This window comes from Leptodactylus fuscus, chromosome 1 (assembly GCF_031893055.1).
Source record: "Leptodactylus fuscus isolate aLepFus1 chromosome 1, aLepFus1.hap2, whole genome shotgun sequence".
NCBI classification, from domain to species: Eukaryota; Metazoa; Chordata; class Amphibia; order Anura; family Leptodactylidae; genus Leptodactylus; species Leptodactylus fuscus.
The window spans coordinates 360,904,462-360,922,759 of NC_134265.1; the positions used below are offsets into that span (position 1 = coordinate 360,904,462).

The 18,298-nt window shown below is 45.9% G+C and overlaps 1 protein-coding gene across 2 annotated transcripts in view; it reads right to left on the minus strand.

Moving 5' to 3' along the window:
• Positions 1-2,099: 2,099 nt before the first annotated feature.
• Positions 2,100-18,298, minus strand: part of ZNF638 (zinc finger protein 638) — a 91,359-nt gene continuing 75,160 nt past the window's right edge. For both annotated transcript variants that reach the window (XM_075261817.1, XM_075261818.1), the window contains exons 8-25: positions 17,106-17,222; positions 16,952-16,983; positions 16,828-16,865; positions 16,536-16,595; positions 16,372-16,424; positions 16,165-16,293; positions 15,174-15,305; positions 14,919-14,960; positions 14,340-14,477; positions 13,491-13,616; positions 13,309-13,346; positions 10,405-11,680; positions 6,292-6,351; positions 5,367-6,204; positions 4,284-4,496; positions 4,004-4,108; positions 3,688-3,806; positions 2,100-2,941 (exon numbers count right to left, since the gene is read on the minus strand). In XM_075261817.1, coding sequence (XP_075117918.1) covers positions 2,888-2,941; positions 3,688-3,806; positions 4,004-4,108; positions 4,284-4,496; positions 5,367-6,204; positions 6,292-6,351; positions 10,405-11,680; positions 13,309-13,346; positions 13,491-13,616; positions 14,340-14,477; positions 14,919-14,960; positions 15,174-15,305; positions 16,165-16,293; positions 16,372-16,424; positions 16,536-16,595; positions 16,828-16,865; positions 16,952-16,983; positions 17,106-17,222 — 3,570 coding nt within the window. In that variant the 3' untranslated portion in view covers positions 2,100-2,887. The remainder of the gene's footprint in view (positions 2,942-3,687; positions 3,807-4,003; positions 4,109-4,283; positions 4,497-5,366; positions 6,205-6,291; positions 6,352-10,404; positions 11,681-13,308; positions 13,347-13,490; positions 13,617-14,339; positions 14,478-14,918; positions 14,961-15,173; positions 15,306-16,164; positions 16,294-16,371; positions 16,425-16,535; positions 16,596-16,827; positions 16,866-16,951; positions 16,984-17,105; positions 17,223-18,298) is intronic.

The window sequence follows — 18,298 nt, forward strand, 5'->3', positions numbered from 1 at the left end:
CTAAGACAGAAGCCCTCCCTCTCAATATCTCTGTCTCCACCTTGCAAATGCTTAAGGCTAATGACAATTTCCAATGGAGTGTTTCGTCTCTTAGGTATTTGGGGGTGCAGCTTTCTTCGACCTACTCCGCTCTATATTCGGCTAATTATCCGCATCTATTCAGTGAGTTGGCGCCCTTTCCATTTTTCCCTTCTGGAAAGTAAAGCGGCGGTCAAGATGACCCTCTTTCCTAAACTTCTCTATTTTTTGAGACCCTCCCCGTGGTGGTACCAAGGAATGAGCTTTGTTCCCTTCAGAAGGGTGTGTTTCAGTTTGTTTGGAAAGCTAAACGTCATTGTATTCCATGATCTGTGATGCTGACTGGCAAGGGGGGATTGGCTGTCCTGCACCTATTGCACTATTAGGGCGGCCCATCTCTGGGTTATCCTGTTTTGGGCGGCCCCTCAGGTCTATGCCAAGTGAGTTGAGGTAGAAAAACTTCGGCTGGCTCCAGTCCACCCCAATGCTCTTTTGTGGTCTCGCCCCCCTCCCCCTTGATTGCCATTCCGCTCCTTGGTCCCAACAAATTCACGAGGGAAATTTGGACAACGTGTTCTAAACCGTTTCCATTAGGTTCCCGTTCGTCCTCAATGATCTTGTTTTTCTATAACCCCCTCCTCCCGGAGGGGGGAACGGGACTTTCCTCCGCTATATTGGACCCCTGGCCTGTTTCTTATTGCTGATTTGGTTGATCCCTTGTCCTTGGAGCTCAGGCCCTTTGAGTACATTACTTCTGCCTTGGGTATACCAGTCACTGAGTGGCTCCATTATCAACAGATATTTAATTTTGCTAGAGCGCAGTTGGGTTCCACGCGGGTTTCCTCTCCCACAGAATTTAAACGGCTGTGCCATGCGGGACAGCCACTAGGGGCCTTATTTCCAATATTTATAGGATTTTTTCTTTGTCGGAAGTTTCCTCTCCTCCATCACACAGATATATGCCTTGCTGGGAGGAGGCTCCGGGGGAGTCAGATCTCACCCCATCAGTGGCAGATCATATGGTTTCGGGCTGCTAAGTCCTCCTTTTGCATTACTTTTTGAGAGATTCAGTACAAAATTCTTATGTCCTTGTTGGGCACAGTGTACAAGCTCTTCTGGGGTTGTCCTCTCCTCCGTCCTTTTTGGGAGGAAGTACAACACCTTACAGAAGATCAGTACAGGGATCCCATGATTTACCTACTTAATCTACCTCCCAGGCACTTGGGCAAGAAGACCTTTCCTCTGATTTTGTACATATGCACTGCGGCGGTGAAGACTCTTGTTGCCCACCCATGGAGGGATGTTCGCAGCCTGGAATTTTTGACTGCCACCTTAAATCACAAAGTCAGCCATTTTCTCATGGCCTGTGGGCATGCTGCTCTGCCCGAGGCCTAGAAGTTACAAGCCACCGCCGGCAGAAGATGACGCTGCTGACGAAGATGGAGGTGGCGCTGGAGAGAGTTCTCTCGCAGCATTGAGGATAGCCCCAGCGCTGAGGCCCGCCCCCAGTGCTGCGAGAGAACTAATTTGCATACCACCAAGAAACAGGATTGTAGGCGAACGGCGGCGTGGAGAAGAGGACAAAGGGTAGGAGATGAATAGCCTTTCTTAAAACTAATCCGACATGGTACCTAGAAAAAAATTGTGTCTGAGTGATAGGATCCCTTTAATTAGTTAAAAATAATTTAATAATACACTATACAGAGTATATCCCCCTCTAGTGGTCAACAGTGGAAACTACTTTTAAATATTGTCCAAAACGTGAAAAAGAAAAAACAAACAAAAACAAATAAAATATACCAACCCCCCCAAAAACACAAAATTAAGTATTTTATTTTTAAATTAAAAAAAATAAACAACCTTTATGGTGACACACTCCCTTAAATACTTACGGCACATAATTTTTGCATTGAAATCTGCACACAATCCTGTACACGTACCCCCAGCAGTGCCCAGAGCCCTGTAATGGTCAACTGCACATCCTGTCCACTCCTGCACCCTATTATAGTGTGGATCGTCAAGGGGTTAATAAAACCGTTGCGTGCTTGACATTCGCTTCTTACAGATGACACACGCCGATGTAACACTTTTCTATTTATTTAGAAATGCACTTTTGTTACAGCTTTTATTTGCACGTAACTGCAAGAGGACAAGACAAGAAAAAAAAAAAAAAATTCTCTTTCCCTACAAAAGCAGTGTTTTTTATTACAAGGGTTAACTAAGAGGAGGTGGATTAATCCCCCACTCTGGTGCCGTCACACTTTTGTAACGGGCGGGGGGAAAAGCAAAAAAGCTCATAAAATTTTCCTGTTTAAAAACAAAAAAGTAACGCCGAGACATTTCTATAGCATTTTGCGCGGAAAACACAACATTAGGGATGTGTGGATGAAATTTACAAGTGGGGTTGGATCCGCCCACACCAAAAATAATACAATTCACATTATGGTAATGGGGAGGGGGGCACAATGGGGAGCCCCAAACTGTACCAAGTTTTCTGCTCTCAACACCAATACAGTAACTTAAAGGGATATTTATTCCCCACAGTATATGCCAAAAATGTCTTGGCAGGTGCGAATCCCCGACCCACTGCCTCAAGAGGCGCCATGAGCTTCATAACGGGTGTTACGGACACAGCGGTGTATTCCCAACCACCTTCATTATCCGGCGGCCATCGTTGTGTCCATGAGACGTTTAGGACATATCCTGTAACACTGAGCCTCTAGGAGAGGAATATCTCCCCTAGTCAGGCCTAAAAACATAAAAATAAAATTTAGCGATTTATATTACAACATAAACAACTGGCCTAAGAAAATCTACACAATGGACCCAAAAGTGTCAGATGGCCGGAGGCTTGTCCAGTCACACGACATCACGTGCTGATGGATTTCTCTGCTGGAGCTTCTTCCAATTTGGCCAAGTGTTTCTTGAAAGAGAAAGAAAAAAAACCCAAAAGATATAAGCGTTTCACTTTCAGTTTAGAAGGCCTAAGTTTAGAGAGTAGTGTCATACACACTGCGTACACGCGATTCTCACCCGCAATGCGGAACTGCAGTACCAGACACAAGCCGAACCCATGAACATGCATGCTCGGCTCAATATCCTCATTGGGGGAGAGGGGAATAAGTTGCAACCAGGCTCTTCTAGTAGCTGCTCATTTAACATGAGCACAAAAGGATCTGGTATGACAAGGTACAACACACGTCTGATGAGGTTGACCGATATCTTCCATAGAGGCAGATTGGGACAGCTCCATATACATTAAAGGGGTTCGTGGAAGAAGTATCTGGGACAAACCTCAAGTTTAAGGACTGGATCACAATCAGATCCTGCACCTCCTTGCACACCAGTACTATTGGGGCTGGTTTTACTATAATAATCTGCCAAAGGAAAGCAGTAAGGAGGGGGATCACACTGGGAGCCAATCACATGACTCAGCATGGAAACCCAAAGTTCATCCCATATAGATCCACAAGGTCCCATATTCCTGACCGAGGGTCCTGTCTGAGGAGACCTCTGAGACCACATCCCGATACTTAAGCTTCTGTTCACACCTGCACGTTCCTGTGATTGATCTCACAATTTTAAAGTGACTACTTGGGATTAAGTGAAACCCTACAGTGCCATCTAGTGGCATAGGTGTAATATAACAGCAAACTACAAGGCCCTCACCTCCACGGCTTGGTAATGGCGCAGACTTTTGCAGTGCTTCAGCTTTGACGATTCGTCCATGTAAAAAAGTGAACACAATTCACAGAAATATCCTGTTTTAGGTACAAGAAATTCCAGCCCTGAAGAAAAGAAACGGAGGAGAGGTTGACAAATTGTTTTCTACACGACTGGGAGACAAATCCTTTCGCTGCTTGAGTACTTGTGCATTACATGTGGACAGGAGTCAGCGCTCGGCTACATCCCGGTGCTGATGAGATCGCGTTCATCAGTCACATGGTATAGCCACGGCTCAGTCCGGAAGAATAAAATAACTCACCGACTGGGGTGCTGGAGTTGAATGGAGCCAGTTTAGTCTTTTCTGCTGGAGAAGATTCCAGTTTTGTCTTCTTGGCTGGCATTTCAGTAGCAGGCTTGTCTTCAGCTGAGAACAAAACAGGTAAGTGAGAGTGCTGTACTAACCTGCTGCGAGACCCTCTGTCTAACCCGTTACATACGGAGGGTGCTACTGACTACGGCACCTAATGGGTAAAATGTCTAACTCAGAAAACCAAAAGTTATCCGGAAGTTTGGTTACAAGTTCTATACAGATGTCTTACCTGATTCTGGTTTATCTGTCGCTGTGCCGTCTTCTACATGGTCTGCAGTTCCCTGCTCGCTGCCTTTAGGCGTCTTCGCTTTAGCTTTTCCTGGGGTTTTCTTTGCTGGTACGTCTTTCCTTTTATCAGGGGTAGCCGATTGTGAGGAGTCTTTGTTTTCGGCACTTTCAGGGAGGGGTCTTTTCCGTGGTCGTCCCCGCTTGGCAGGCGGTGCTATTAAAGCAAACGAGAAGGAAAAAAAATAAATTACAAATAGCTGCGGCTTATTGCTACTAAAGAAAAGGTGGCAGAAGTTGATTCTACTAGTGACTAGTAGCTCCTGACCACCCCACCCCAGAGAGATGCTGGACATATACAGAAGACTACTGACGTGTACTTTGGTTGTGTTACAAAGCTCTTACTTAGCGCCAGCATCAGGCTAAGCCTGTGTTATTCTCCTATCTCTAGGACTGTGACTCTGGATCGTGTGACGCTAGGTTCACACCTGCGTTCAGCTGGCCGTTCGGTGGTTTCCGTCTTCTACATGCAAGAAGACGGAAAGCACAGACCTGGTCCGGCCATGAGCGCCGGTGAGCGTTTTATGCTCTCCACCGCAAAACATTTTTTTAAAAAAAATCCGGACACAGAGTACTGCATGTCCGACTGTGTCCGGGTTAAAAAACCCGGTTTCGCGGCGGAGAGCAAAAAACGCTCCCCGCGGCCGGACAGCTTTCTCACCCATTCAAATTAATGGGTGAGAAAGACTCCTGCTCTGTTTTATGCAGGAAACAGAAACCTGCATAACGGAGTGCCGGGCGCAGATGTGAACGAGCCCTTACTTGCAATCTCAAAACAGAGATTTCAGAGTGAAAGTCGTTTGAGGTGAGGTGAGAAAGTAACGAAATTTTTCTGATAAGATAAATTACAAAGATTCTAAAAAATGGTTGGCGCCATGTACATGCCACAGTGAACTCTGATCCCCCCCGCTGCAGATGGCACAGGCGGTCTTGTGCCTGTGACAACCTCGTATGGCGTAGGGATGGGATTATGGAAGCTTTTTATTACGGTCACCAGGACATTTACCTCACAGACTTTGTAACTTACTAGGTACAGCTTTGGGCATGCTGAATGTTTTACTTTCGGGATCTGGTTCAGGCTCGTTCTCTTCCTCTTTCATCTCTTCGGTTTCCTCTTCTTCTCCGATCTCGTCTACGGTCAGGAACTGGTGTTCAATATCCGCAAAAGACATATCGTCTTCATCTGCTTTGACTTCATCCAGAGTCAGCAGAGATGGCTCTACATAGTCTCCGCCGGCAGAGGCTTCCTGATGGACTTCAGGTTGGTCTTTAGTCTCTGGTTCCTTCTCCTCCTCCTTATTGACCTCAGCATCTTGTGCGCCTTCCAGTAATTCGGTTTCTACTTCCTTGGAGGGTTCAGTAGGCGATTTATGTTCCTCGTCCTCCTCATTGACCTCATCCAGTGTGAGCAGCTGATGTTTAGATAAGATCTCGGGCGCTGATGAAGTCTGTTGCGCTGCGGAAGCGTTCTGGGCATCGTCGTCGTCACTTATCTCATCGAGGGTCATCAGCATCTGCTCCTCCTTGGCGTTAGCTGGTGGGCCATCCTCCGCATGCACTTCATCTAACGTTACCAAGGACTGGGTTGTCTGATCAGCTAGGTTTTCTTGAGCGCCAGCGTTTTCTTCCTCATCACCAACTTCATCTAAGGTGACAAAGGAAGGCTTGCGAGAGTCTGTGCTGGTCACTCGAGATTTTTTAGAGTCTGTGGGAACGGGTTCATTTTCCTTCCGCTTTCCTTTTCGGCTGCTATCCGGCTGTTCTTTCTCCTCCTTCTCTGCTCTTGTCGAGTGTACGTTCTCTTCTACGATTTCATCGACCGTAACAAACTCATCCAAATTGAAAGGGAACGTTTCCTCTTCTTCCTACAGGACGAAACGGAGAAAGACGAAATGTATATTTTTGTGAAAACACCCTCCTCTCTTCTCACACCGCACCGTTCATGGCCTCACCTGTTTAGATCTTGGACTCCTATTATTGGTCCTGGAGCTTCGTGTGTAACGGGATGAACTCTGTGAGGACAACAAAGACATTGCATTAACCCCTTGCCGCCAATGGCATTTTTTGATTTTCGTCTTGCACTCCCTTCCTTCCAAACCCCATAACTTTTTTTATTTCTACGCTCCCAGAGCCAAATGAGGTCTTAATCTTTGCACGACAAATTGTTCTTCCTGATGCCGCCATTAATTATTCTGTGCAATGTGCTGGAAAAATATTCAGAATGGGGGGGGGGGGGGATTTGAAGAAAAACTGCATTTGTGCGACTTTCTTATGGGCTTCGTTTTTACGGCATTCACTGTGCAGCCAAAATGACATGTCCCCTGTATTCTGTGTTTCGGTACGCTTCCGGGGATACCAAATTTATATGGTTTTATTTACATTTTAACCCCTTAACAAAAATCCAAAACTGTGCCAAATTTTTTTTCTTCTAAAAGTCGCCATATTCTGACAGCCATAACTTTTTTTATACTTCGGTGTACTGGGATGTATAGGGCGGCTTTTTTAGCGGGGCCGGGTGTACTTTTTAGTTCTACCATTTTGGGAAAATGCTATTGCTTTGATCATTTTTTTTATTCTAATTTTTATCAGAGCCAAACAGTGAAAAAATGGTGGTTTGGCACTTGACTTTTTTTTTCCACTACAGCGTTTACTGTACAGGAATTTATTTATTTTTTTAATAGATTTGTAGAGCGGGTGTTTTAAGACACAGGGAGATCTAACATGTTTCACAGTACTTAAACTACTTTTATATACCGTATTTTTCGGACTATAAGATGCACTGGACTGGTTTTAGAGGAGAAAAATAAGGAAAAAAAAAATTCAGGCAAAAAATGGTAAAATATTTAATATATGGGAGTTGTAGTTTTGGAACAGCTGCAAGGCCACATTGACAGGTGACCCTGCAGCTGTACGGGGATGTATAGGGCGTTTTTTTTTGTGGGGCCAGGTGTACTTTTTAGTTATACCATTTTGGGAAATGTTTATTGCTTAGATCACCTTTTATTTAATTCAGAGGCAAAACAGAGAGAAAAACCCGGCAGTTTAGCACTTTTGATTTTGACGTTCACTGTACATAAAACTATTAGTAGACCGGGCATTTTCAGACACAGGGATACCTAATGTGTATGTTTCACAGTAATGTTATACTTTTATATGTATTCTAGGGAAAGGAGGTGAACTTTTATTTATTTTATTTTTTATTATATTTTTTTTTTAAGTGTTTTTTTTTTACTATTTTATTATCCCCCGCCTAGGGGGCTTGAACCTGCAATCATTTGATTGCAAGTCCCATAGACGGCAATACAAGTGTATTGCCGTCTATGGGAGATTCTGTACATTACTATCGCGGAGGGTCATAGACCAGCCGCGATAGTAATATATATCTATGACAAGCCTGGGAGCCTTCATTAGGCTCCCGGCTGTCATCGGAACAGGTCGGCTCCTGCGGCCTCGCCGTGCAGGAGCCGGCCTGCATCACTAAAGGTATGGGGCCGGTGGGGACCGGCCACGGGGCTAACTAACTGCCGGGACCTGCGGAGGAGGAGCGGATTTACAGCATGGCAGCTCCTGCCGCTGAAGAAAACCAGCGGTGGCAGTAGCGCGGCCATGCTGTAAATCCGCTTCTCCCCCCACATTCGGACTATAAGACGCACCCTCATTTTCCTCCGAAATTTTGGGGAAAAAAAGTGCGTCTTATAGTCCGAAAAATACGGTATGTTCTAGGGAAAGGGGGGGTGATTTGAATTTTTAATACCGTATATACTCGAGTATAAGCAGAGTTTTTCAACACAGTTTTTGTGCTGAAAAAGTTTGTCTCGGCTTATACTTTGGTCATTACGGTAATTCAGCAATATCATAGTTACAGACCTGGCATCCAGACACCAGGACGGGTGCCGGGCTGCAGCATTGTCACGCTCATAGCAGGAGCGTAGCGATGCTGCTCATTTCAAACGGCAGAAGTACTTACGGTACTTCTGCTAGCAGGCCCGGAATACAGACCCACTACCCCCCCCACTACCCCATTACACACCGGGTGACCTGGCCACGTAAGCTCAGGCCCGCACCTGACGTGTATCTGCGTTCCAGGCCTGCTAGCAGAAGTACCGTAAGTACTTCTGCAGTCTGAAATGAGCAGCATCGCTACGCTTCTGCTATGAGCGTGGCGATGCTGCGGCCCGGTACCCGTCCTGGTGTCTGTTTGCCGGGTGCGGATGTCGTGTCTAACTATAATGGCGCTGCTCTGCTTCAGAGCGGTCACTATAGCAAGCGGCACCTCCGCTGTAACTTTCACAGCGGTAATGTTGAAGCTCCCTGCAATCATGCCTGCAATCTCTGAGCTAGGACATCTCCGCTGTAAGAGTTACAGCGGAGATTCTCTACGATGTCCCGGTATAAGGGGTCCAGGCAGGTGCTGCCATGCTGCTGGAGGGAGCGGGCGCAACCGCTCTCTCAAGGGCGACTCTTTAGATAGGAACAACGGCTGGCTGCCGGCAGAATCCTTCTGCCGGGGATTCTCCTCAGCGCTCCTGCACGGCTGCAGTTCTCCTTCAGGTCCAGCCGGCTGGGGATTCCCCTCAGAGCTCCTGTAAAGTCTCCCCAGCTGCAGTGTTTCTCTTTTGCAGGCTACTCTATGCAGCCTGCAAATGAAATGACAATTTTTTTCAATGTATTGCCATGCATTAGCGATCAGAACCCCTGGGGTTCAAGACCCCTAGCAGGTCTAATAAATGCAAAAATAAATAGTTTAAAAAAAAAAGTATTAGTAAATAAAAAGTATTACAAATTTAAATCCTCCCCCTTTCCCAAGAACACATATAAAACTAATACTGTTAATACTGTGAAACACATACACGTTAGGTATCCCTGTGTCCAAAAACGCCCACTCTACAAATCTTTAAATATATTTTTCGTGTACAGTAAATGCTGTAGCGGGAAAAAAAAAGGTCGTCTAACTGCCCCGTCCCCGAGACTGAGTCCCCCCCCCCACTTGGAATTCAGCCGGACCACAGCAAGGCTAAGTATAGGGTATCTGCACTGCTCATATTCCGGGAAGGGGTTAATAGGAGCACTGCAGATACCCTATATTCAGCCAGGCTGAACTGCAAACAGTCCTCAAGCTCAGGGAAGGGGCAGACAGACAACCAAAGCACCCCCTCCCCTTCCCCAGCAACTACTGCACCCAAAAACTCAGACCATTTTAATTTTTGAAATTTTCCAGTAGCTGCTGCATTTCCCCCCCCCCTCGTCTTATACTCGAGACAATAAGTTTTCCCAGTTTTTTGTGGTAAATTTAAGGGAGTCGGCTTATATTCGGGTCGGCTTATACTCGAGTATATACGGTACTTTAAAAAGTATTTATTTTTTTTACTTTTTAATTATTATTATTTTTATTTTTTTTTACATTTATTATAGACCCCCTAGGAGTCTGTCATTTCTTTTGCAGGCTGCATAGACCAGACTGCAAAAGAAAATCACTGCAGACAAGCCTGGAGCCTTTACAAGGCTCCTGGCTGTCATGCCAATGTGAAGTTGGCCCTGGAGCATGCTCCAGGCACCAATCACCAGGAAAATGGCGCCTCAGTCAGCTTTGACCGAGGCACCGGAGGGGATAATGCCTCCGATTGGCCCAGGCACCAGCGCTGGGTGTCTACTGTGTAAAACAGTAGACACTCGGCAGCTATGGCGGCCTCCCGATTCCCGGGCGCCACCATAGTTAAACACCCGGCGTCTGCTGTACTATTATGGCGGAAGTCTGAAAGAGGTTAAAAACAGGAACCATAAATGCAGTTCGTTAGATTTTACAACCTTCGTATACAGAACAACTAGCCTGCAGTTGAATGGAACGTGACCGCTTTGCGCCCAGGGATTTTTCCCCTCACCTCTGGACATACAGTTTAGTGCCAGAAATAAGGGGACACGCTTGAAGGACCAAGTAGGATACATGAGTAATCTGGAAGATCCTACAGAAGGTCTCCTTTCACTGGAATCCCATATTCTAGTAAATCCAGCCGCTCTAACCAGTCCCATGGCTTTGGGAATCTATCGGTTACAATGAGATAACTTACGCTGCCTCGCTTGTCGTCCTTCCTGATATTAGATCGAACCTCTCTCTCCCGCTGCCTGCTGGCATCCTTCGAGTCCCTCTCCGGCACTGAAGAGCCATACTTTCCGGAGCTTTTCTTCTGAGAGAAGCTGGAGGCCGATTTGCTATGACTAGAGGCGCTGTCAGCCGGACTTGACCTGTTACTATTTGACCTTGGTGCGCTACTTTCATGGCCCAACGTTCCCCTTTCCCTTGATGATCTTCTCCTTCGGGACTCCACATTTTTTGATTTTTGGCTTTCCAATGTGACGGTCACACAGATCTCCCCCTTTTGGGGATTGTATTTTGTGGTCCTGATCATGGATCCACTAGATACTTCCGCCACCACCAAGTTATCTTTGCCTTTTGCTGGCATGGGGTGTCCAGATTTCTCTTCGCTGGGTTTGGGCCGTTCGTCACTAGCGCTGGTAGGTTTTGGCTTTGATTCTTCTGCCTTGGCAGGAGACAAAAGATCTTCCTTTTCTGAGGGCGTAACATCAGGATTTTTGGTTTCCTCTAGGGTGGTGGATTCTGTAGATGGGTCCTGGACTGTGTCTGTGGGAAGAACCTCAGTGTTGTTACTCTCTGTCTTATTTCTTACATCTTCACTCTTTGGAGACGGACTTTGCTCAGTTTTTGCATTCTTGCCATCTTCTTTGCCGGCGTCTTTGCCTTCAGACTCGGGGCGGTCACTGGGACCTTTATCAGCAGAGGTTTCGGTATCGAGAACCTTGTTCGTTTCAACGACTGGGACGGGTTGTGGACCTTGGTTGCTGACTATGATAAAATGAGGCTGTTCTTCACATTCCTCCTCATCTGACTCCACAGATACGAGGACATCTAATGCATCCGACATTTGAGGCTCGGACACTGGATAAGGTTCGTGAGGCTTTATCTCTGGTTCTGTCTGTATGCACAACGGTGATGTGTCCGGAGCTTCAGGTGCCTCCGCTGCCTCCTCTTCATCATCCTCTTCTGTTGCCACAAATGAATACATTGATGAAATGGGTTCAGAGCTAGAGGGTTTATCTGGAACCTGTTCAGGGGATTTGTCTGTGTCCTCATCATCTTTAGTAGAAGGTGGTGCTGATGCTCCCTTGTCTTCGGTTGGGTCTACATCCATTTCAGTCTGGCTGACAGGAGCCGAGGACACGGCTTTGACCTCTGACTCCTTATCTGTAGGCTCTTTCTCTTCCTTGAGGTCAGGCTTTTTAGCTTCAGCAGTTTCAGTCTCCATTTTCTCTGTGTTACTTTCTGAGCTGTTACGAAAAAACAGAGAAGTATATAATTATTATATTATAATACACACAATAATATCATCTCATGGTATACTGCCAAGGCCTTTATTGTTGACATCTTTACGTGGCCTTGCAGCGTGCACAAGAATGTTCACCTATGATCTAGTTACTTGGATCCTAGTGGGACCCAGAAACATTGTTTTAAGTAGAGGAGTCAAAACTTTTGATAAGAAAAGAGACAGCGCTGACATTTAGGTCATATCAGTCTTCAGACTTAGCCAGAAGTCACATTAATAATTTATTACTTACGCAATACCTAATTTACCATAACTGAGATGTTTATTTGCTAAATATATTTTTCTTTTTCTGTCTTCCATTCTAAATAAGGATGATTTTTACTATAGCTCAGTATATGTAGCCAGAACATTATATTGGTACCTGTCTTACTGTTTATGCCATGAGCTGTGACTGTGGTATTAAATGGGTTGTTTGGCTCCAAACAGAACTTTCATAGAGGAAGGGTCATCAGTATGAGATTTGTGGGTGTCCGGGTCATCAGTATGTGATCTGTAGGTATCCGGGTCATCAGTATGTGATCTGTAGGTATCCGGGTCATCAGTATGTGATCTGTGGGTGACCGGGTCATCAGTATGTGATCTGTAGGTATCCGGGTCATCAGTATGTGATCTGTGGGTGTCCGGGTCATCAGTATGTGATCTGTGGGTGTCCGGGTCATCAGTATAAGATCTGTGTGTGACCAGGTCATCAGTATGAGATCTCTGTGTGACCGGGTCATCGGTATGAGATCTCTGTGTGACCGGGTCATCAGTATGTGATCTGTGGGTGTCCGGGTCATCAGTATGAGATCTGTGTGTGACCGGGTCATCAGTATGTGATCTGTGGGTGTCCGGGTCATCAGTATGAGATCTGTGTGTGACCGGGTCATCAGTATGTGATCTGTGTGTGACCGGGTCATCGGTATGAGATCTGTGTGTGACCAGGTCATCAGTATGTGATCTGTGGGTGTCACGGTCATCAGTATGAGATCTTTTTTTTTTTGTTGGTAGAGTTGGAAGGGACCTCAAGGGCCATCGGGTCCAACCCCCTGCGAGTGCAGGTTTTCCTAAATCATCCCAGCTATATGTTTATCCAGATTCCGCTTGAAGATTTCCATTGATGGAGCGCCCACCACCTCCCGTGGCAGCCTATTCCACTCTCTCACTCCCCTCACTGTCAGAAAGTTTTTCCTAATGTCTAATCTGTATCTCTTTCCCTTTAGTTTCATCCCATTGCTTCTTGTACTTCCTTGTGCTAATGAGAATAGGGTAGATCCCTCTGCACTGTGACTACCTTTCAGATATTTGTAGACTGCTATTAAATCTCCCCTCAGCCTTCTCTTCTGCAAACTAAACTATGTGATCTGTGTGTGTCCGGGCCATCAGTATGTGATCTGTGGGTTCTGACGCCCGGACTCTGCATAGATCACCTGTTCTGGCAGTCTCTAGGCTCCTATACCAGAGTACTATCAGTTTGTGCGAGTTCCCTGCAACAGATTTCTGTGTCTCGAAACTGCTGGAACAGCCGATTAGAAAACATTGGAGAAAGTGTGTAGTCTGCATTAAAATTTTGGGCCATCCCCATATATTTACCTTGGTTTGTCCTCTTCGATGTAAGTTATATATTCATCCTGTAAATAAAGAAAAAATATATTAAATATACAAACACAGGTGGTCGGGGGAGATCAGTTGGGGAGATGCCACATAACTTTTACAACTAAAACCTATACCCCAGATATAGATCTATGTACACCCAGCATGAGGAATGGCCTTACCTCAGAGAGTTTGGTCTTTGATGGGAGGGAGCACTGGATGACGTTTTCCCCAATATTACACGGGTATTGGGTCAGAAAGCTGTGCATTGCTTTAGCAGCACTGGAGGTATGCAAGTGAAGTATTGCCTGCAAAATGGGGAAAAAAAAAAACAATTAACAGGTTAAGGAAGTTTTCATTGGCTCATCCTAAATATCTGATTAGTGGAGGAATGACAAGCGGCCCCTGGACAGATCTAATGTGTGGGACTCTTCCGACACAGTACTATATACAGCACAAAGCTGGAAGCAGATTGGCCCGTGCCCTGTGTATTGGCCGGACGTCATCACTGTATCTCGGCTGCCACTGAAGTCAATGAGGCAGATTTCCCTTTTTTTTTTTTTTTTTTTGTGCCAACCTCACCACCTTCCCAAAAATAAGGGGGTTTGTGACAATGGGCCTGAAAACGATCATAAATTATGCTGGAAGTCTATACAGCCTGATGGAGGGGCAGCCAATAGTACCAGACTTCATAAGTCTGCTCTAATAGGCCAATGCATAAGGAATAGCAGCATTTATAGGCGCTGCCGGATGTTTGGTTGTGTGAATGTGATGATGCAGAGCCCCAAAATCCTTTCTAATTCCAGGTTGTAAAACAATGGGTGGAGATGAATCACTAGAAGCTGTAAATGGCTGCCTCGTTCTGTATTTCCCCTGCTTTCCCAGTTCATTTGCAAAGGTGCTCCGCTGACTTTTCAGAAGGAAGCCTACTGACAATATGGCTGGATGTGTGGTCAGTGGCATTACTGGTAATGCTCAGCAGGGGGCAGAGTTCATCAGCATGTCCCACTGACAATGCCATCAGCACTCACCTTTCTCTTATTACTGAACACGACATGGTGCTCCACTTTCCCAAAACGAAGCCCAACACGAACGATCTCAGAATCTTCCACCGCTTTTTCGGGGAGGTTTGTGATACAGACAAACTTTTCATAAATTGTGGGAGTGATCTGTAGCCGGAAAAGAGGGATCACAGAATAATTAATTATGCATAAAAATGTAATAGTGGGAAGAAGAGAAAACACAAAAGTTAACAGGCAAAACTTTCCAAGTCTACATCTACATTCTGTACAGCATCAGTGTTTGTGTGCTGGCAGACACTGATGCTGAGGAGTCTGCAATTCCAGAAGATTCTACACTCTCCTTCCTTAGGCTATGTTTACATTTACATTTTGTGTTGTTTTTGAAGGATCCATTGCTTGTGTGATTTTACGATCACCTTGTGTGCTCTTCTCTCTACAGGGCCTATGTGATGTGTGTCCCCCCCCCCCCCCCGATGACATGTGACACTAGTCCTCCATTCACAGAGCGGAGTTTGGGACCCGCAGAAATTGCACATTTATCAAGGTGATGGTAAGAACATCCCTTTAATGGAAGAAGAGAAAAGTTACCTTGTAAGAAGACTGCTCGATGAGATCAGCAAAGATGAGGTCCTGGGGAGAAGTAAGAAATGACGGGATAAACAAATTATACAAAACTGCCAAATGATGGCGGCAGACAACACCCACTACCTACGTCACTTCGAATCATATGACCTGCGGGTTGTGACATTTCAAGGTAGGCGTCATAAAAATAAAGTTCCCGTCATCAGTGTATGATGTGAAATCCAATCTGTCCTAAACATGCGTTTTTGGGAGAGTTCTCACCTCATCAGTTAGGTCCTTGTATCTTGACGCCATGCTGATGGCCAACAGATTCCCGCTCAGGTACTTTGGGAAAACGCTGTAATACTTAATCATTGAATTGACAGAATTTCTATTGGTCAGCTTGAGGTAGGCCTGCATGGACACATAAAGAAGAAGCGTAAGATAATGCGTACAGACCTCTGTACATGAGCAGTGACAATATACATGGGCTCATAGTCAGGGTATTTAGCGGTTTTTCCCTCTCCGGGCTTCTAATTCTCAGTTCTCTTTGAGCCGGAGGGTGCGGAGACAACACAGAGAGGAAACTCTGCTTCGTCATTCAGGGCTCGTTCACATCTGCGCATTGTGTCCGTTCTGCAGGTTTCCATTTCCTGCACAAAACAGAGGCAGGAGACGGAAACCTGCAAGACTCTTTCTCACCCATTCATTTGAATGCGTGAGAAAGCTGTCCGGCCGTGAGTGTTTTATGCTCTCCGCCGCGAAATCTTTTTTTTTTTTTAATCCGGACCGCGGCATAAAACGCTCACCGCCGGACCCGGTCTGTGCTTTCCGTCTTCTTGCATTCAGAAGACGGAAACCACAGAACGGAGACCCGAACGCAGGTGTGAACCTAGCGTCAGAAGTATACAGGACACGATAAAGAAGTACTGACCTGTACTGAGGTCAATAAAGCACTTAAGCTGAGCTAGAAGCTGCAGCTCACTCCTCCCCCCTCCATAGATGTCTATGTAATCTGATGTCTATGTACTGAGGTCAATAAAGCACTTGGGCTAAGCTAGAAGCTGCAGCTCACTCCTCCCCCCTCCATAGACGCCTATGTACTGAGGTCAATTAAGCACTTGGGATAAGATAGAAGCTGAAACGAAAAATCAATATGGGGACAGAAAACCCCTTAAATGTGACTACAATAAGGTGAGCATATAGAATCAGGATCACATCGTGAGCAGGGGAGCAAGTCCTGATCTATCGATAGACCCGAGACCAGACTTGCCTTTTTGTGGTTGGCAGCGATGAGAACGTCATTGACCCCGCCGAATGGTTTGGCCAGGTTGGTGATTTCGTCCACTGTGTACTGCGCCTCGGGGAGGTTGGAGATCAGTACGACACATTTCTCGTTTTGCTGTAAGCGGAAGTTCACACGTTACATCTACACTGCATAAAGGACAATATACACAGAGCAATGAAACAGGCCACCTACCTTATGGGGGGGCTCATCCAGCATGTAGCTCTTGATAAAACCTGGAGGAACATCTGGAATAAGACAACATGAAAACTTCTGCTCAGTAATGAAGTCCTTTACCTCATGTACATACAAAACGGCATAGTACTAACAAAGCACACAATGTGCCCGTGGCCAGTTACCTGGCTCAGGTTTGGGCTGCTCTGGCACGTTCTGATCTTTTTCTTCTTTCTGCGGGAGATCTGTAAACAGACAGACTATATAAGTAACGTACAATTCACATTGACCAACATTTACGTCCGAGAGTATAGTCTTTCCAATGTCCAGTAATCGTAACAAAAACCAAAATGATATACCCCGTAATGGGGAGCAGATACACCATAGGTAATGGGATTCTATAGAACATCTGCATCTTCTAACGTGACATAGAAGGAGGGAGACAACCAGTGGCTAGTGACATGGCTAGTAACCTACCTTTCTTTTCAGGAGATTTATCAGGCTCTGCCTTTAATCTGGAAGAGAAAAAGTAATCCTGTAAACGGAGAAGACGCGAGCTACTCTGTATACTGTATATCACACAGCGCCCAACATCACTTACTTTGTGCTCTTCTCAGGGGCCTTCGCAGGTTTCTGTAAAGAAAAGTCAGGCAGAAGATTTTAGAGTTTCCATCGTGATGAATATTCCAGAATTTTATACTATATATTGTACAACGTGTAGTCATTCAGCCCTATTCATGTGTGTGACTACTCACTTTGCTCTGGCCGGCCATGGCCAGTGTGACGCGTTGCTGGTTTATCATGACTGGCGTTGACTCGCTGAACTTGACCGCCGCCGAGGCCGCTTCTCTAAAGTTCATTTCGATGAACGCCTTCAAAACAGTATCAGGAACAGAGGTAGGGTAGGTTATGTGTGAACAGACAAGACGCAGAAGTCTACGCAGGTCCTCGGTATCAGACTAGAATGGCAAGTGCGCGGTTCTCACCAGCCAACACCTTCACTGGGATCTGCTGCACTACTGGAAGTCCAAGACTTCCAACGAGAACTTGCACGTACATTACGTTTTCCCCCAAGACTTATTAATTGAAGCCTTCTCCTCAAGATAGGTTGACTGAAAATGTGCAGATTTCAGACACCCCCGAACACCCACAGACCAACTCTCTGAAGCAGCAGCGCTCCCTGAGCGCCCCTTCTACTACATGTGCCAAGCTGCAGTGCCCACCCAAACACTTCTGGCATCATTTTCATCTACACAATAGGGCTGTACAGAATTTCTTCCACTTTGGTTCCCACTGACTGAGGACAACTAAACTGAGCTGGTGCGCTGCACATCTTCTCATCATTGAGGATTGGCCATGACGGACCTTCCTGAAACCCACCCACCACATACTGCCTGCAGGATGTTATAGAATACAAACAGGAGTAGGACCCGCCTGTCAGACTCTTGACAATCTATTAGGGTTGAGCGATCGGGAAAGATTGGATCCGATCAGCGATCAAGCAAATTTCACGATCAGCTGGAAAATGATTGAAAATTGGATTTTAAAGAGGACCTTTCACCACCCCAAGCCTGTGCAGTTTTCTGCCTCATGTTATAGATGCAGCTGCACAGACTGAGGCACTTTGCAATATCTCTGTAGCCCCCTCTTTGTGGAGCTCTGAGCCCCCCGTTATTTCTGGCGCACTATATGCTAATTAACCCCTTCACTGTCAGAAGGGCGTTCCTGACACTGAAGAGAGCAGATACGTCAGTCTGACTGACCCGGAGAAGCGATACAGGCCAAGTATTGAAGCAGATGAAGGAGAACGTCAGTGACATCACTACAGGTAAAAAGAAACCCTTAAGCAATGAGCATAAGTGCCCTGTAGCCCCTATACAACGAGAAGTAACCCCTAGTAGCCTCTATACGAGCATTAACCCCTAATTGCCCCTATACGAGCATTAAC